General features: G+C 35.7%; 1 protein-coding gene across 2 annotated transcripts in view; it reads right to left on the bottom strand.

Annotated features, from left to right (window-relative positions):
- Positions 1-21,032, bottom strand: part of appb (amyloid beta (A4) precursor protein b) — a 28,410-nt gene that overhangs the window by 2,207 nt on the left and 5,171 nt on the right. Inside the window, exons 3-16 of one of the 2 annotated variants that reach the window (XM_056232865.1) lie at positions 14,960-15,089; positions 14,579-14,691; positions 14,010-14,200; positions 10,111-10,355; positions 9,769-9,939; positions 6,772-6,905; positions 3,785-3,859; positions 3,342-3,500; positions 3,073-3,201; positions 2,885-2,984; positions 2,590-2,793; positions 1,960-2,013; positions 1,598-1,668; positions 1,349-1,495 (exon numbers count right to left, since the gene is read on the bottom strand). In XM_056232865.1, coding sequence (XP_056088840.1) covers positions 1,349-1,495; positions 1,598-1,668; positions 1,960-2,013; positions 2,590-2,793; positions 2,885-2,984; positions 3,073-3,201; positions 3,342-3,500; positions 3,785-3,859; positions 6,772-6,905; positions 9,769-9,939; positions 10,111-10,355; positions 14,010-14,200; positions 14,579-14,691; positions 14,960-15,089 — 1,923 coding nt within the window. The remainder of the gene's footprint in view (positions 1-1,348; positions 1,496-1,597; positions 1,669-1,959; positions 2,014-2,589; positions 2,794-2,884; positions 2,985-3,072; positions 3,202-3,341; positions 3,501-3,784; positions 3,860-6,771; positions 6,906-9,768; positions 9,940-10,110; positions 10,356-14,009; positions 14,201-14,578; positions 14,692-14,959; positions 15,090-21,032) is intronic. The other variant, XM_056232866.1, reaches the window with a different exon arrangement.

The following is a 21,032-nucleotide window of genomic DNA, read 5'->3' as shown; positions in this document are numbered from 1 at the left end:
ACGCCCCTAAACATGACACGGAACAAAACGAACTGTGATTGGTTGCTTTAAATGTCAGTCAGATGGCCTCTGGGTGGTATTGAGTCCAGAGCTTCTGCCGTCACAGACTATGAGCAGTAACTTGCCCTACCCTCCTCCAATGACATTTCTCCAGCATCCCTCCTCCTTCCCTTCTCCATTTTTAGGCCTACATTTGTCATCCTATGTATTACTCAGGGGGGAATCTGATAAATACATAGGATGACAAATGTAGGCCTAAAGCTGTAGAAGGGAGAAAGGAGGGATGATTGGAGAAATATCATTGGAGGAAGGTAGGTTAAGTTACCAAATCCTGGATTCAGACTACACAACATTTTTTGTCAGTAAGTGACGATAGTCACTGTGTCAGATTATGTGATTTTGACTCCTAAATTCTTGTTGTGTTGTAAACAAGAAACATGTCAGACTACACGTTGCTTTCCGACCAGTCATCGCTAGCCGTCTATAACGACGTGCGTGATGTCATCGAGATGGCGTAACAATGGACTGACAACAGGTGTTGTGAGCGTAAACAAACAATGGCTGTCGAAGCGACGTGTTATGCACTGGCTGTCTTGTCGTCAGAAAAGCCCCCCACAAAAAAAGAAAGAAAACCTGACAGTGGACACGTTCCTGGATTGCACGAAGATGACAGTATGGCCTGTCAATCCTCCAAAGCGAACTTGAGGTAGAATTTTCGTTTGTTATTTTTTTAGCCAGTAGTAAAAATAAAATAAATGTACTGAAAGTGTGTGCCTATCGTTCGCCAGCATTTATCTTTTTCACTTTTTTGCCGTATTGTTGCCATAGCTCCACAAACCTTTCCTCCATTACATAATTCCACATAGCAGCACCAAATACCATCGTCTTTCTTTTGTTTCGGCATGTTTGAGAGGTGTGTACAGAAGAGCTTCTGTGCTCCTATTGGTCAAAGTCACATATGTGACGGAACCCGTCGCGGGGGACCGAAAAAATATTAATTGTGTAGCGTCACAGACATGGCGTTGGTTGTCGCCCATTATATCACACTATACAAGATAAAATGATCGATTCTTATGTTCTGACACCCAATTTACGAATCACCATGACACCCTACACCAAATGGATCGTGCCAAAATCGGGCTGATATCGTGTAGTCTTCAAAATCGAACTTTCAGTTATGGACAGCATGCCAATTCTGTTTACCCCTTTTCATCTCTGATTATATAATCAATTGAACTTGTGAAATAATTAAAAAAGGACTACACTTTGAAATAGCAATTTCTACTAATGAAATATTTCATTAAAAACTTTTATTTTCATTTCAATGATATTTGAACATGTTTCTCACCTCAATAACTCCATGGTGAATGGAAGTGTACTGCTTCTTCCTTAGCATAACAAGGGTGATTACAATGACTGTAGCAATGACAACTCCACCAACCATCAGTCCAATGATTGCCCCCTTATTAGAGCCCATGTCTTCTGCAAGGAACATCTGATTGGACACAAACACATCAATTACTTTTTGCATGTGAAATATTCGATACATATACGGTAGATATTTTGTCTGACAAAATAGTTGTGTAAATTGTTGTACCAGTCTCTTGTCACGAACATCATAACCAGCGTTGTGCCTTTCCTCAATATCCAGCCGAACCTTTGGAATCTCTTAAAAATACACACATATGAGCATATTCATTAGATATGTGATATTAAAGTCAAGTCACCTTTATTTATATAGCCTTTTATACAATACATATTGTTTCAAAGCAGCTTTAAACAGGAAAATAATGATCAATGATGCAAACTTCTTCATATACGAGACAAATTCAAATTCTGCTGTAAAGCAGTTGAAAAAAAGTGTTGTTATATGAACTAAATATGTTGATTCAGTTCAGTTTAATAATTAACAAAGCAACTAAACAAAGCAGTTACTGAAAATAACAAGTAGACTCTTACCGGGTCTCGTAGGCAGACCCCTATCTGGAATTGGACGGGCATCTACGGGTTCAACTGAGCAAGACAAAAAAGCAGCGTAGTCTCTTTTAAATCCAGTGTTTGTTGATTATTTACACTACCATTTTGGGTTGGTAATATTTTGTAATGTAAAAAACAAACAAAAAAAAAACTATTCTGCTCACCAAGGCTGCATTAAAAAAAAAAAAAAAAAATACAGTAAAAACTTTCATATTGTGAAATATCATTACAATTCAAAATAACCGTTGTAACTGTAAACTGTTAGATGAATAACTGTTTGATATATTTTAAAATGTAATTTATTGCTGTGATGGAAAAGCTGAATTTTCAGCATAATTATGCCAGTTATCAGTGTAACTGATCCTTCAGAAATAATTCTAATATGCTGATTTGGCACTCAAGAAACATTTCTTTTTATTATCAATGTTGGAAATGGTTGTGCTGCTTAATATTTTTTGCAGAAACCATAATACATAAAAAAATTTAAAAAAATTAATGACCCCAAATTTTTTAACGGCAGTGTATATGACTGGTTACTCAATCTGTATATAATTTTCATGAAATTTAAAAGTTTTGCGGTTCAGTTCCAGCAATGAATGTGCTAATGTTTACCATGGTTGTCAGTGTTGGCCTGGTTGAAGCTTTCGGGGTGGATGAAGCCCAGGCCGTCCTGCTCTGGTGGCAGGATGTCCAGGGTGGTGGTGCTGTCAGGCAGGTCCGGCATCAGGGCGTCGTTCCCGTAGCTAACCCTCATCTTACTCTGGAGAGATGACAGCTGTTGGGTGACTTCCGCCTGGTCACGCTGAACCAGCAGTGCTGAGAAAGTTTCAGTAGACCCCAGTTTGAAACATGTTCCCTAAATGAGATGACAGTGAACTCAACACTAAATAAAGCACTTCACACTCACCCACTTGGTCCTGGATTTCATTAGCCACTTGTGGCACCTTGTAGAGGTACCCCAAGGATTGGTTCATGCGTTCCTCAATAACACGCAGGTGGGTCATCACCTATGAGCACAAGGGGTCAAACTGAAGTTTGAAGTGTCTACACATTTTATATCTAAAGTAGGAAAGAACAACCTTGACATAAGCTTACAAATGGTCGAATCTGGGACGCCTTCTTCGGATCCACCTCCCGCACATGCTCAAAGTGTTTGAGGGTGTGCTGCCGGTCTTTCTGCTCCGCTCGTATGTACTTCTTCAACAGACTGAGAACCTGCCGAGGCTGTACGAGACGGGACACAGGAGAAAACAGGTTTTTTCTTGTTTAGCTAGATTAGCGAAGAAACGATGCAATTTACTATTGTAAACAACATGCGTGCGCCATTTTGTTAGTGGTTCAGTAGCATGGTTGTGTGCGAATACCCGAGGCTGGTCCGATTGAAGCGCACTAAGGTAGCTTTCCAGAGCCTGACGGCGACGGTCGTTCAGCAGAGCTTCCACTCGTGCCATGTGGGTTTCTACCAGCTGCTGTCTCTCCCCGGCCGCCTCTTTCTCCAACGCCTCCACCTTCTCCTGAAAGCGCTATAGAAACACGAATAAACATTAAGCCAGAAGCCTTTTATTAATCCCGAAGAATAAAACACAGTGCCCTTCAATCCGCTTGAAAATCCCCCCTCCGCTTTAATGGAAACTGTATGCTGTGCTACTAAATCTGAATGCACTTGGACCGTAACCCCGCTAAGTGCTTTTATATAACAGGTTCACAAACTGCTAGATTATATTAACAATAAACTATGTTTACTTTCTGCCGTTCACTGCTTATGAATCATCAGCCAACATATCCTATTCACATTTATTAAGGTTACCTGAATTATGGTCTTCTTATCAGCACGAGGAAGATTCTTTGCCTGTCTCTCTGCCTCCTCCCATTCTCTCATTACCTGAAGAGAGATAAGAGAGATGAAAAGACCGGAAAATACAGTCACTAGATGAATTCTAAACACTTATTAACTAAAGATTTCTTTTGGACATGTACAATGGTAAAATATAAATAATATGTGCTATTATAATATAACATAAAATTATATATATATTTATATTAATTTAGAAATATTTAAATACAAATATTAATAATGGTTTCTAATTAAATACTAAATTTACTTAAAGAGCATATTGTAGGTAAAAAAAAAAATCTAAATTAATATATAACCTTGTATGAAAATACCATATGAAAAGGTAATGCAGGATTTAAAATGTTTTAAAACGACATAAGGGCACTAATTTAGTAGATAAAGTGAGCGTTTCTTGGACTGCTCGTAAAAACGGCTTTTTTTTCAACATCGCGTCATTTTACGTCACGCTAGGGAGCCTCAGCCTCGGCTCAGTGCAGAGTAGGCTGGTGTTCAGTGAGAGCGGCCGTGAGTCAGTGTGTTTTCGGTAGTTTTTGTATTTCAATCTATCATCTTCATGGTAAATTATTGTGTTTGTGGAGGTTGCAAAAACTCCGGCCTGTCAGGACATCGAGTCCACAGGTTTCCCACACAAGAAAAACGGTGCTGTATATCTTTCGTGCCTGGTGCGGTTTGTGCAGGTGAAGAGACGGGATTTCTCTTCCGCATCGGCTTCGAGAAACGCGGTCGTGTGTAGCTTTCACTTCAGATCGTGTGTAGCGTTCACTTCAGATCGGAGGATTATCATCCCGGCGATATGATGGAGTTTAACATGGGATGCCGAAGCAAGAATATTGATCGTCGTATACTGTACCAATGGCATCAAATAGTGTGATATAGGGAGTCATGCCCTAAATAGAGGCAACTTGTAATTGAAAAACAAAATTACTAGGTTGATTAAATATTCAAATCTTTAATTTTCTGTTTATGTTATAACCCAGATGAAAAATATGTTTTAAAAATGTACTTGAGTATGTTTTTAGTAACTTACAATAGAAATATACTCAAGTATAGTTTTTATACATTTAATAGTATACATCTACCCTAAACATACTAATGTCTGCTGGCCTGATATACGATGGTAATAATCTGTACAATATTGTGAGCACAGTGTATATTGTTAGCGAACGTGTATCTATAAGCATGTCTCTCACCAAGACACCTGTCCTGTTCTCCACTGGTTCTCCTCACACCACAACTCAATGTGTCTCTGACCGTTCTGTCTGACATTAATCCTGGCCTGTCCCTACTCTCTTGGCAGCATAGCAGGCTCATAATTGTATGGCTGTAGTCCATAATTGTAAGTAAGTATTTCCTCAGCGTCCGAAATGTCATTGCGATCCATTGTTTTCCTGTTGTTTGAATCGACCGCTCTCCCGCCCGTTACGTCACGCCCACCACACCCATTTTCAGACGCGGAAGTAAAATTTTCTCACAAAAACGACTCCAGAAGCTTATGTAGCGTATTTATAAGAATATTTTAAAGAAAATCTAGTTCCTACATTATTTTTCTATACATTGACTCGTTGGGTCCTCTAACCTGCAATATGCCCTTTAAACTATTTAAGAGATAAAACCTTTAATCCTTTTTAAAATAAAAATGTCTGCTCTGAATGTGTATCGTTAACTTTGCATTGCCATACATAATTATACTTTTAAGGTTCTAACAAACAATAAAATACCAATTAAATGATGATGCATTTTCATGAATCACTTCAAACTGTCAATTTCACTGAACTAAATCAAAACTCTGATTCAGCAATCTTGTTTTTTTTATTCAGCAATCTAATTTTTTATGCTTTAATTTTTTTAATAAAATATGTTTTTTTCCTGCATTAAACATTGTAATTGTACAATTGTCAGGGTTATGTAATGTTTTATCTGTGTTTGCGTTTTACTATGAGTTGTTTTTGGCTTTGTTTTCCGTTTCCTTTGTTCCGTTTCCCCTTTTCTAGTTAGTTTCTATGGTTAGCCATGGTTTGATTAGTCTTTGCACCTGGTCCTGTTTGTATTTACAAAATTTTTGTTGGTACAAAAGAACTGCTGCTTACCACATGTTAATGGTGCATAAAACATTCATTTTGTATTCTTTTAGGCAAACTGATGACACTGAATTTTGATGCACTATGTACCATAATAATATTTCACAAGTTATTTTGCCCTGTCTTTTTTTTAATTAATTAATTGTTTTTGTAACTTAGAGTTGAAAATGTTCAACTTTGTACATTCGTCACTGTCACTTTTTAACTAGCCGATCACAGTGGAGGAGAGGCGGGACCAATACTACACCGAACAACCATCCTACTTGTACAACGACTGAACAACAATTGAGAAGTTTTTTTTAAACGAATTTTACAAATGATTGTTCATTAACACACTTTTCAAATCTGATGTTTACGAAGCGTTTGTGAATCCGGAGGAGAGTTTTCAAGAAGTTACTCCAAATTTACTCATAAATTCAGGAAAGTTTCATATTTCAAGACATATATAAACTATATATATATATAAACTATATATATATATATATATTTACCAACCGAAAGGTTGGTGGTTCAATCCCCGGTTCCACCTGACCAAGTGTCGAGGTGTCCATGAGCAAGACACCTAACCCCAGCTGCTCCCGACGAGCTGGATGGCGCCTTGCATGGCAGACACCGCCGTCGGTGTGTGAATGTGAGGCAAATGTAAAGCGCTTTGGTGGCCATTGGGTCTGTGAAAGCGCTATATAAATGCAGTCCATTTACCATTTACCATTTACATAAATGTGATCCTATATAATCCTATAAAAAAGAGAAACTGTTTTTTAGTACTGTTGCCCAGCCCTACAACCACAACACTGTTTTTGTTAGCGAACTTTGCCCCACTGCTATAACTGCATTATACCACTCTACTCAGGTTCCCACCTCTGACATTTTCTCTCTGTGTTTGGCCTCTAGGCTCTCCTTTGCTTTCTGGAAGCGGGTGTGCTCATTCACATCTCCTGGAGCTTCCAGGTAACGATCCACAGCATCAGCAGGGCTCGGGGCCATGGTTGGCACTAGAGAGAGTGAGAAGTCTTGTTCAGTGAGTGTCAAAAAACAGATAAATGTGAGCCAGAGTATCTTCCTTTCAGCAAAGAGAGTGAAGACTCCAGGGAAAGAAAAGTCGCAAAGTTTTTTTTTAGCAAAGTCGGAAACATTTGTGTGAGCTTACTATTGCCAAAGGTTGCTATAGTGCATGTTTTAGGTACGCTCAGAAAGTTAAAAGAGTTTTCATGCTGGAAAATCATCCAGTATGGTAGATCTATGTATATACAGTGACCCACAAAAGTGTTTGGACACTTAAGACACTAAAGAAAATGAATGAATGTCACTGCATGAAGTAGAAAATATCAAATATGAGGCATATGCACACAAATTATACTAGACTTTGTTGCAGAACTTTTGAAATAATGTGCATCAATTAATAATGCAAAATAAGACCCGGTATTTTAGGGTACGTTTACATGACAACGATATGCTTAAAACGGAGAAGTTTATCCTTTGAGTTTTCCGCGTACAGACGACACCATAGTCAAAACGATCCCCATTCACACGGATCCGCGAAAACGACTGAAAACACTGTATTCTGCTGCCAGGCCATTAGATGGCGATGAAACACTGTAGACTGAACAAGTAATACGCATGTGCATGACGTCATTGTCTTCAGAGGTTTCGCGTTTTTGTTGTTTACACGGAGACCGTTTTCAAAAACTTGCACTTTGAAATCTGTTTTCAAAATCTTGCACTTTCAGGCACCCAAAACGCCGTTGTCGTGTAAATGAACGGCCAAAGCGCATACAAAGTTTTACGTTTTTAGTTGAAAACGGTGTCGTTTAAACAGCTCCAAAGAGTAAACAGTTTTCAATTTAATAAAGACATGAAGACATGTTTCACTAAGTATATAAAACCTTTATCTTAATTTTGAAAATTTTGTCTATTGTTTTACCATTTTAAACCTAACATGTCCTTTAGTGATTTTTTTTTAAAAGTGTGCTTGAGCTATCTTTAAAATAAATGCCCTTTGGTTAGATAATTTGTAATGCGGTGACATTTTTGATTGTGGAATAAGTGTCCAAATACTTTTTTTGTGCCGCTGTAAGTGTGTGGGGGTGTGAGAGCTGTATTTCTATGGGTGTGTTCTGCAGCAGCTCCAGTGAAGCTGCTGTGACACTTTCTGACAGCGAGCATGCGGGAACAGCCAGACTGGCTGTGAGGAATATGCCCTGTCAGAATGAGGGCTGCTCCCCTGTCACTCTCCCGCAGCGTCCAGCATTGTGCTTAACCGAGCGTAAACCGCCCACTGAACCACTGCCGCAGACTGGTCTGACCAGAGGCCGACTAAAGCTCCATTACTGGCCCACACACAGAGATAAAACACAAACCGAGAGAGAGAATGGGGGAGTGCATACAGAAGTGCAGTGTTAAGCAGGTTAAGAAATACACCCACTGACATGCAGGTGCTTTAAAAACAGACAAAAGCACAAACAAATATTCCTTGCTATCAAATATGTCAGTATCTACTCAAAATCTGTAGTGGCTGAAACTCAAAAAAAGCAAACACAAAACCATAGTACAGTATGGAAAACATTGCCCATCATAAAGAATGATTGATTAAATAAATAAAAACATTTTCCTACAAACATATTCAATTACAAAAAACAATTTGTATTGTATAAAGCTGACTTGACTTGAATACCATTTTTGGAAAAATATAGATTTTATTGCTACCATTGACTCTATAACTGCTACTATTTTTTTTAATCGAAATTTTTAAATCTGTATTTGATCTGATAAGATGCAGTTCAGTAATTAGGTCAGATGTAATTCTGCAAATGCTTTTTGAACAATTCATTAAACAAACAGGCTCATAAGATTTAGTTGTGCATGAATTAAACTACACTGGTTGCGCTGTCTTTGTTTTTGCATACAGCTAGCAAAGACAATACAATACAAAGACATGTTCTTTTTAATATAAAATATTATTATTTATTTACTTTTGCTGGAATTTCCAGAGCAAGAAATATTTATATATTAAATAACCATGCATGTATGACTATTTATGAATAATTCGGTAACACTTTACAATAAGGTTCATTAGTTAACATTAGTTAACTACCTTAGTCAACATGAACTAAGAATGAACAATACTTCTACAGCATTTATTAATCTTAGTTAATTTCAACATTTACTAAGACGTTATTACAATCAAAGGTTGTATTTGTTAACATTAGTTAATGCACTGTGAACTAACATTAACAAACAATGAACAGCTGTATTTTTATTAACTAACATTAACAAAGATTAATAAATACTGTAACAAATGTATTGCTCATTGTTAGTTCATGTTAGTTAATACATTAAAGTAAAGTGTTTTAAATAATTCAGTTAGATAAGAACACCGTTATCACAAAAGATAAGATATGTATGATAAGACTGGCATCAGTGCCAAAACAGCTTCACATTAAAAACTTAAGTGTCATCAAAAAACAAGCAAAACAAGCAAATCTCACGCCACTCAGCCCTATGCCCCGTGTTTTTACTTATCACTTACAATCCGGATTTGAATATCAAAACAATATTATTTCTTTTAACATGGTGCTGTAGATTCAGGAAACGAAGATGGAGAGTTTCAGGAGAGTTTCAGAAAAGTTTCAGAAAAGTTCCGGTGTGCTCAGACAAGACAGAAGGAGGTTAAACTAAAGGAACTAGGCGCCCTGCCTGTACAGTCACCTCAGAGAGACCTGTAATCCATGCGGGCTAAAGCATCTAGCCATCTGCTCAGCTTGTGAGTTTAGCACGAATGAAGCGAAGAAAGTGAGAAAGAGACGACGTGTTGGTTAGAGAGAGGTGAACTTCCTCTCAGGAGTCGTCTGGACTTACACACACTGCTGCTGCAGACAGCCATGCAGTACTCCTCTGATTCAAAGTTATTGCGGTTGCCCCCACAGCCCCCAAAGATGAAGGGGGCGCATCGGCCCGTCTCCACCACAAAATACCAGCGGGGAAGCTTGTCATGGCATGGCCCCAACCGAGCAGGGGCCCAGCACACCGCTAATGGAGAAGAGACACTCTTTGATTTGTTTAAATGTAACATTTTGCTCCAGTTTTGCCTATCCGGTTCATTCTCTCAAACATGTCTTGTAAGGGTGTTTTTTCACATTTGGATACTGAAATGTACGACTGAAATGTACATACGGACACTTAAGCATACACAAATCTCACCTCGCACAACCTCCTCTATAGACTCTGTTGTGGTAGTGGTGGTGGTTGTCATTGCAACGTTGGAGGTCTGCTCGCTGGTGTCTTGTTCGTCGGTTGTGTCTTCATCGTCATCTTCCTCGTCTTCATCATCTTCACCGTCACCATCTTCATCGTTGTCCCATACTTCCTCTTCCTCATTGTTGATATCCTCATCATCCTCAGTCACAGCGGGCTCAGGTTTGGTCGGGGTCTGCTCTCTCAGCACGCTGAGATGCAAAAATGTATGAAGTTCATGGCATATACAAGTCTGAGACTATTGAAAAGGTGGGATTCAAAATATTATTTAAACAAGGAAATGAACAGATTTAAGATTCAGCACTATTTCTTTGTCACTAATCAAATACAGTTTGTTTGTTCATGTGAACTCCTTTGTCCATCAGATGTTTTTCTTCAATTAAAGCTGCAGTTTTTCCTCTTTGTCGCCATCTCTGTTCAAAATCGGCAATTGCAGTTATTCGCGGAATTATCAACTTTACGTGAGTTGTACTTCGACAGGACACAGCGCGGATGAACACAATGTTTGAGGAGAGTGTGAGGCTGTCAGTCACCGCGTCGGTGTGGATACTGTCATTCAGAATCACAGATTATTCTATTTGGAAGTATGACCAACATAATAATTTTCACCGGAAAATGTCATCTGAACAAGTAAGTAACATCCACTTTTGTTCTGGTTCTGACATTGCAGTAAATCGCGCTGATTAAATCTAAAAATCGCTTATCATATCACGTAAAACCGTGCAAATTATACTTTGTTCTCAAATTGTTAATGTTAACAATGTCAGCATTGCGTGACAAGTGACAACATGTAATGTCCTTCCGATATGTATCCTTGTTTTCGCATGGGCCGGTTGCTGTCTGTTTTTCCAAACTCTCAGCCCAAAGTCTTTTTATAGTCTCCAAAGTTGCATTTTACATCAAGGGTGAGTCTCCTGTTGTCACTGGTGATTGTCGTTTGAACTCTCTGGATCCGCCATCAAATTAATAAGTTTAATTATATCAAGTGCTGTGAGAAAAGTCTATAAATCTCCACCTTCAGCATCCTCACACGCAATATAGCCTACTAGCCGAGACTCCTTCTTTATGTGTACAGATGTGACGTAATGACGCAAAGACATGCTAGAATCTCCCGCGGAAATCCACCAGTACCACTTGAGTTAAAAACATTATTACAAGCTTACTGTTTCGAATCGAGCTAAGGCAAGCAGATAGTTTTGAACACTGGCTGGTTATGTATTTTCTCAAAAAATTATTTTGGATAATTTTTAACCCAAAAAAGCTACGGACTGCAGCTTTAAAGCACATATATCATATACGTCAAAAAAATCTGATATATTCATATATATATTTACACTTAAAAAACATTTTGCATTTACCCAAAATGTATTACAGGTCCTTCTCAAAAAATTAGCATATTGTGATAAAGTTAATTATTTTCCATAATGTAATGATAAAAATTAAACTTTCATATATTTTAGATTCATTGCACACCAACTGAAATATTTCAGGTCTTTTATTGTTTTAATACTGATGATTTTGGCATACAGCTCATGAAAACCCAAAATTCCTGTCTCAAAAAATTAGCATATTTCATCCAACCAATAAAATAAGTGTTTTTAATAAAATAAAAAAAGTCAACCTTCAAATAATTATGTTCAGTTATGCACTCAATAGTCAATACTTGGTCGGGAATCCTTTTGCAGAAATGACTGCTTCAATGCGGCGTGGCATGGAGGCAATCAGCCTGTGGCACTGCTGAGGTGTTATGGAGGCCAAGGATGCTTCGATAGCGGCCTTAAGCTCATCCAGAGTGTTGGGTCTGGCGTCTCTCAACTTTCTCTTCACAATATCCCACAGATTCTCTATGGGGTTCAGGTCAGGAGAGTTGGCAGGCCAATTGAGCACAGTAATACCATGGTCAGTAAACCATTTACCAGTGGTTTTGGCACTGTGAGCAGGTGCCAGGTCGTGCTGAAAAATGAAATCTTCATCTCCATAAAGCTTTTCAGCAGATGGAAGCATGAAGTGCTCCAAAATCTCCTGATAGCTAGCTGCATTGACCCTGCCCTTGATAAAACACATTGCACCAACACCAGCAGCTGACATGGCACCCCAGACCATCACTGACTGTGGGTACTTGACACTGGACTTCAGGCATTTTGGCATTTCCTTCTCCCCAGTCTTCCTCCAGACTCTGGCACCTTGATTTCCGAATGACATGCAAAACTGAGCAACAGTCCAGTGCTGCTTCTCTGTAGCCCAGGTCAGGCGCTTCTGTCGCTGTCTCTGGTTCAAAAGTGGCTTGACCTGGGGAATGCGGCACCTGTAGCCCATTTCCTGCACACGCCTGTGCACGGTGGCTCTGGATGTTTCTACTCCAGACTCAGTCCACTGCTTCCGCAGGTCCCCCAAGGTCTGGAATCGGTCCTTCTCCACAATCTTCCTCAGGGTCCGGTCACCTCTTCTCGTTGTGCAGCGTTTTTTGCCACACTTTTTCCTTCCCACAGACTTCCCACTGAGGTGCCTTGATACAGCACTCTGGGAACAGCCTATTTGTTCAGAAATTTCTTTCTGTCTTACCCTCTTGCTTGAGGGTGTCAATGATGGCCTTCTGGACAGCAGTCAGGTCGGCAGTCTTACCCATGATTGCGGTTTTGAGTAATGAAACAGGCTGGGAGTTTTTAAAAGCCTCAGGAATCTTTTGCAGGTGTTTAGAGTTAATTAGTTGATTCAGATGATTAGGTTAATAGCTCGTTTAGAGACCCTTTTCATGATATGCTAATTTTTTGAGACAGGAATTTTGGGTTTTCATGAGCTGTATGCCAAAATCATCAGTATTAAAACAATAAAAGACCTGAAATATTTCAGTTGGTGTGCAATGAATCTAAAACATATGAAAGTTTAATTTTTGTCATTACATTATGGAAAATAATGAACTTTATCACAATATGCTAATTTTTTGAGAAGGACCTGTATTAGGAATATATTTTCTTGCCCCTTTAACCCTCTGGTGCTGAATTTTTTTTTTTACTTCATCGGAATGGTACAAAACTTGGTAAAGGTTTTAGCACTTGCTATGTGAACACAAAATAAATCCATGGACATGATTCGACAGGGTTAAATGGTCCTGAAAAAAAATAGTCACACTTGTCCATTATATGAGAACTGAACTGAGCTGGACGATGACATCACGGTTTTCTCCAGAGCGGCTATATATATATATAAATTAACAACTTTTTTACAACAAAAATGAAACATCACTGAACTTACTTAAGCTGGACTGTGACGCTATTTTCTTCTGGAAACAAACTCTGTTGCATTATTATGTCCTGTTATCTCTGTGTAAAGCTGCTTTGAAACAATCTGTATTGTAAAAAGCGCTATATATATATAAATGTGACTTGACTTGACTTGAACTGTTCGTGGTAAAAAATTACCGCATTGGAAACGAATGGGAAGCGAATTTCATTTAGTGGAAACATTTGATACTGCGCCTAAACCAAATGTTACTGAAAGCTAATTTTTTGAGATATCAAGCACAAATTTGGAACATTTTTTGGGATTTTGGAATTTGGATTTATGGATTGGATTTTCTCACAGTTTTAGAGTTTTAGAACTTAAACTTTTTTTTTTTTTCACTTTTTCTTCACTTTTCGCAGCAATAATCTGCCAACATTCAAGATTCTTTAAAAAAGACCAAACTTAAGACTGTGATCCAAAACATTCAAGATTTACGACAGTTTAAGTTGGAAATGATTATTTATTCTGATAATATAATTTATATAAAAAAAGTTGTTCAAAATAAACATGTTCACAAGTGGTCTCAGAATGAAGTGTCAATAATAGCACTTGTGTTTGTGTACCTGCTGTCGGTATACTCGGCCTCTGCGCCGCCCCACCACACATCTGAGTTGGCCTCCTCCTCCTCCTCGCTGTCTAAGTCCTTGTGCTCCTCCATGGGGCAACACACAAACTCTACACCACGGAAACGGTCGATGCCGCACGGCAGCAGCATGCCGTAGTCATGGAGATTCATGGAACGATCACCGCAGGACTGCAGAGGGGCAGCCACAGGCAAGGTGTGAGTGAGAACGAAAGCAAGAGAGGTATAAGACGCTGAGTCATCATAGAGCTATAAGTAGAACGCTGTCGTGGGTTAGATAGAGATGTATTATACATCCTATTCAATCATAATCTGCCTGCACCATTATTTAACATGCATGTCTAGATGTTTAATGTGTGTTAAAATGCATTTTTGGGGATATCATTTTATATTAAACATACATAGCAAACATTTCTTTTCAAATGGGGATCCACTAAAATAGGAACTAGATTCAGTTCTGGAGGTGCCTGATCTGGATCCGGCTTTTTGTGTGTGGTTTTATAACTTTGTGAAAGAGTACATTAAATGTCATGTGGTGTGACCTCTGACCTCTTTGGCCACCGTGTGCCAGTGCAGATGACTCTCGCACATGTCCATTCGCTCCTGGTGCAGGAACTTGCACTTGTCTGGGACCAGAAGGGCGTCGCTTACAAACTCCCCAACTAATAAAAACACGAACATTTGCTCATCAGGTTCTCAAATAGATGTTTGCTGATATGTAACTTGCAGGTGAAAATATCCTGAGCAAACGTTGTGTTTTGATGAATCTCATCTTATCTGATGTGGAAGGATGATAGGAAATCACACAACAGCCACGCTAAAAGCATTATTTTAATGTTCCACAAATCCAGGTTAAAACCTGAGGAGTGGCAGAGTACTGATGTAATCATCACATTGAAGGATAGTTTAATGTAAAACACTAATATGTACCCAAGCAGCGGTAGGGGACCACAATGTGCGTGTGACTGCGGCACTGGCGGCGACCCATTTTGCACCAGTTCTGGATGCTGATGGGCTGGTTGGCCTCCACTACGTTAGTGATCTGGAGGTCTGGGTATACCTGTGGGAGTCAAGACAATGTACAAATTACCAGCTGTTGTGGGGGTCAACAGAAAAGCCTTTTGCAATCCATTTTACTTGCATAATCTGACCTATTTTCAAGTGAAACAGGATATTCAATGAGACAGGATGAGGGATCTTGATTTTATCCATTGTTAAGTGCTTGGATGGTGAAAAGGAGGTGGTATATATCAGAATGTAGAAAAATAAGAGGCGTTGGTGACATCATCCAAAACAGAAAAGTCGTTTCAGAGGTGAAGCAAAATAAATTTCAATGAAAGATTGCAATATATACTGTATATTTTATTTCTTATTTTCTCAGGATTAAAGGGGTCCTATTATGCTTTTCAACTTTAGCTTGTGTGTAATGTTGCTGTTTAAGCATAAAAAAATCTGCAAGTTTACAAAGCTCAAAGTCCACTCCAAAGGGAGTTATTTCATTTAACAGAATCCACTTCCAAGAACTACAACAAATGGCTCGTTTGGACTACAACGTGATTTTTCAGGGCTTTATAAAGTCATAATGTTCCTCATTTAAATAACTAGTGCAATGCCCGTACAAAATCAGTTTTTGTGTGTTTTTAGTAATTGTTGGTTTGGTATGTTTGAGTTGCTGAATAGCCTAGGCTACTATTACACAGGAGCCTAAACTCTGAGAAAACGATAACGTTAAGCGCACCAGAATAAAATATAATATTCAGAATTAAACAGTGTAGCTGACATACAGATTCAGTTAAATCGCTACTTTAAAAAAAATTAATCGCTACTTTTTCGAAAGTAGTGAAGCGCTACTTTTTAAAAAACTGGATTGCTACTTTTTCGAAAAGAATTGCTACTTTTTCAAAAAAGAATCGCTACTTTTTCAAAAAGAATCACTACTTTTTCAAAAGTGAATCGCTACTTTTTCAAAAAGAATCACTACTTTTTCAAAAAGAATCGCTACTTTTTTCAAAAAGAATCACTACTTTTTTTTAAAAAATCGCTACTTTTTTCAAAAAGAATCGCTACTTTTTTCAAAAAGAATCGCTACTTTTTCAAAAAGAGATTGCTACTTTTTCAAAAAGAATCGCTACTTTTTTCAAAAAGAATAATGTAACAAAATAATGTAACAAATGCATAATAAAAATAATGTAACAAATGTATAACAACACTGTAATAAATGTATAATTACATTGTAATAAAGGTATAATAACACTCTAATAAATGTATAATTACATTGTAATAAACGTATAACTACATTGTAATAAATGTATAATAAGACTGTAACAAATGTATAATTACACTATTTGCAAAAAGAATCGCTACTTTTTTCAAAAAGAATCACAATTTTTTCAAAAAGAATCGCTACTTTTTCAGAAAGAATAATGTAACAAAATATAACAAAAGTATAATAATAATAATGTAACAAATGTATAATAACACTGTAATAAATGTATAATTACATTGTAATAAACGTATAACACTCTAATAAATGTATAATTACATTGTAATAAACGTATAATTACATTGTAAAAAATTTATAAGACTAACAAATGTATAATTACATTTTTTACACTACATTTTTCAAAAAGAATCACTACTTTTTTTTTAAAAATCGCTACTTTTTTCAAAAAGAATTGCTACTTTTTCAAAAAGAATCGCTACTTTTTTCAAAAAGAATAATGTAACAAAATAATGTAACAAATGTATAATAATAATAATGTAACAAATGTATAATTACATTGTAATAAACGTATAATTACATTGTAATAAATGTATAAGACTGTAACAAATGTATAATTACTTTTTTACACTACTTTTTTCAAAAAGAATCGCTACTTTTTCAAAAGGAATCGCTACCTTTTTCAAAAAGAATTGCTACTTTTTCAAAAAGAATCACTTTTTTCAAAAAGAATAATGTAACAAAATAATAATGTAACAAATGTATAATAACACTGTAATAAATGGATAATTACATTTTAATAAACGTATAATAACACTGTAATGTATAATTACATTGTAATAAACGTATAATTACATTGTAATAAACGTATAGTTACATTGTAATGTATAAATGTATAATTAATTTTTTACACTACTTTTTCAAAAAAGAATAACTACTTTTTCAAAAAGAATCGCGACTTTTTTCAAAAAGAATCGCTACTTTTTCGAAAAAGAATCACTACTTTTTTCAAAAGGAATCGCTACTTTTTCAATAGGAATCGCTACTTTTTTCAAAAGAATCGCTACTTTTTTCAAAAGAATCGCTACTTTTTCAAAAAGAATCGCTACTTTTTTCAAAAAGAATAATGTAACAAAATAATAATGTAACAAATGTATAATAATAATAATGTAACAAATGTATAATAACACTGTAATAAATGCATATTTACATTGTAATAAACGTATAATTACATTGTAATAAATGTATAATTACATTGTAATAAACGTATAATTACATTGTAATAAATGTATAACACTGTAACAAATGTATAATTACATTGTAATAAATGTATAATTACATTGTAATAAATGTATAAGACTGTAACAAATGTATAATTACATTGTAATAAACGTATAATTACATTGTAATAAATGTATAAGACTGTAACAAATGTATAATTACTTTTTTACACTACTTTTTTAAAGAAGAATAATGTAACAAATGTATAATAATAATAATGTAACAAATGTATAATAACACTGCAATAAATGTATAATTGCATTGTCATAAACGTATAACTACATTGTAATAAATGTATAATAAGACTGTAACAAATGTATAATTACATTTTTACACTACTTTTTTCAAAAAGAATCGCAACTTTTCTCAAAAATTGCTACTTTTTCAGAAAGAATGTAACAAAATAATAATGTAACAAATGTATAATAATAATGTAACAAATGTATAATAACACTGTAATAAATGTATAATTACATTGTAATAAACATATAATAACACTGTAATGTATAATTACATTGTAATAAACGTATAACTACATTGTAATAAATGTATAATAACACTCTAATAATGTATAATTACATTGTAATAAACGTATAATTACATTGTAACAAATGTATAAGACTGTAAATGTATAATTACTTTTTTACACTACATTTTTCAAAAAGAATCGCTACTTTTTCAAAAAAGAATCGCTATTTTCAAAAAGAATTGCTACTTTTTCAAAAAGAATCGCTACTTTTTTCAAAAAGAATAATGTAACAAAATAATGTAACACATGTATAATAATAATAATGTAACAAATGTATAATTACATTGTAATAAACGTATAATTACATTGTAATAAATGTATGACTGTAACAAATGTATAATTACTTTTTTACACTACTTTTTTCAAAAAGAATTGCTACTTTTTCAAAAAGAATCGCTTTTTTCAAAAAGAATAATGTAACAAAATAATAATGTAACAAATGTATAATAACACTGTAATAAATGGATAATTACATTGTAATAAACGTATAATAACACTGTAATGTATAATTACATTGTAATAAACGTATAATTACATTGTAATAAACGTATAGTTACATTGTAATGTATAAATGTATAATTACTTTTTTACACTACTTTTTAAAAAAAGAATCACTACTTTTTCAAAAAGAATCGCGACTTTTTTCAAAGATTCGCTACTTTTTCAAAAAGAATCGCTACTTTTTCAAAAAAATCGCTACTTTTTCGAAAAATAATCACTACTTTTTTCAAAAAGAATCGCTACTTTTTCAAAAAGAATAATGTAACAAAATGTAACAAATGTATAATAATAATAATGTAACAAATGTATAATAACACTGTAATAAATGTATAATTACATTGTAATAAAACGTATAATTACATTGTAATAAACGTATAGTTACATTGTAATAAATGTATAATAACACTGTAATAAATGCATAATTACACTGTAATAAATGTATAATTACATTATAAACGATGTATAATTACATTGTAATAAATGTATAATAACAACCTTGAAAAGAATTGCTACATTTCTCGAAAAGAATCGCTACTTTTTTACTTCAGAAGTAAACAGTGTAGCTGACTTAATGTTTAGCTGATAAATGTTTATTTTTAAACCACAACCCTCTCTAATGTCAGATTATTTGTTTTTAAACCACAACTTCAATGTGTGCTTCTTTAAAAGATATATTTAATGATATCTTTTGCATTTCTAATCCAAACAACGTCAAACTGGGCACTGCACTTACTCGTGCCCATAGCAAGACACCTGTCAAGTTTGAAATCCATCGGACTAACGGTTTGAGAGATATTCGATTAACAGACAGACGGACAGACAGACACACAGACAGACAGACGTTCCTGTAATTTATAGCTAGATATCCGCCCACGGAATACGCAGAAAAGCGGATGGGGCCTGGATGAGCTGCTGCTATGTCAAAGACACGCTTTTTCACAACTCATTTGTTTGACCTTCCTAAGGCTGACGAACTTAGAATGGGTAAAATTTATTTTAAACACTGTTCCTGAACATTATAGTCCTGATGTTTATCTGTGCGCTGCACATTTTACAAATAACAGCTTCCAGGTTGGGGGTGGTGTAGTGGGGACATTTCCCGAACACACGCTAAATGCTGCCAATCACAATCACATTTCGTATTTCGGAAGGAGGGGCTTCATCGAAACCGGAACTAAACAATGCGTTTGGGACAGACTAGGAGATGAGCTGTAATAATGTAAAATATGTGAAAAATAATGTGTTTTTTGAACAATCAAGCATGAAAGCATATTCTAGTACACCCCAAAAACAAAATCAAGACTTCGTAAAAGGGCATAATAGGACCCCTTTAACTAAATAATTGTGATAAAAAAAACTACACAATTTCCCCCCTCATCACCATCACAAGCTGGCGTTAATTAATTAATCCTAAAAACAACTGTTTGTTTTCACATTTTTGCCCTCTTTTGTCTTACAGCCAAAACTCAAACTTCATGGCTGAACATATTTAGTTGCTAAATTTATCTTTTTACACAATAAGACCATGAATGTGTAAAAAGGGTCAGTTTAGATTTCAGAAATATTTTTGACTAAATTTATTAGAATATATTTAGTAACATAAACATTTGATTTCAGATTTTTGTTTGTACTATGTACTCTCATTTGCAAACATACACTACCATTCAAAGGTTTGGGGTCAGTAAGATTTTTTTTAATGTTTCTGAAAGGCTCAACAAGGCCACATTTATTCGATCAAAAAAACAAGTTAAATTGTGAAATATTATTACAAAATTTAAAATTCTATTTTAATATATTTTCAGCAGTCATTGCTCCAGTCTTCAGTGTCACATGATCCTCCAGAAATCATTCGAATATGCTGATTTGGTGCTCAAGAAACATTTCGTATTATTATTATGTTGAAAACTGTTTTGCTGCTTAATATTTTTGTGGAAACTGTGAAACAGAAAGTTGGTCCACTCCTCTTCAATGGCTGTGCGAAGTTGCTGTATATTGGCAGGACCTGGAACACGCTGTCGTATACGCCGATCCAGAGCATCCCAAACACATTCATTCATGCTGACTGCAGGAATGTCAACCAGAGCTGTTGCCCATGAATTGAATGTTATATATTATATTAATACAATTCTCTATTCAGTAGAACAGCACTTATTTGAAATAGAAATCTTTTGTAACATTATAAATGTCTTTACTGTCACTTTTAATGCATCCTTGCTGAATAAAGTATAAATTTCTTTCCCCAAAGATGTTTCACTGAACCCAAACCTTTGAAAGGAAGAGTATATTGACATTACATTGGCAATCGGCCACATTGCTACCCAAATAACAGCACCAGCCATTGACAAACTTATATCAGTCGACCACTAAATAGAACTTGACATGCTTATGTAATACTCAGAAGCCCCGTATTATATACCGTGAAGGTCATTATATAATTGACTTTAACTCCTAAAGTAATCATGATACAATGT

The sequence above is a fragment of the Rhinichthys klamathensis genome, unplaced genomic scaffold, assembly GCF_029890125.1.
Source record: "Rhinichthys klamathensis goyatoka isolate OS25496 unplaced genomic scaffold, OSU_Roscu_1.1 h1tg000358l_1, whole genome shotgun sequence".
Lineage (NCBI taxonomy): Eukaryota > Metazoa > Chordata > Actinopteri > Cypriniformes > Leuciscidae > Rhinichthys > Rhinichthys klamathensis.
Note: the sequence above shows the minus strand (reverse complement) of the source record. Positions and strands in the feature narration are given on the sequence as shown.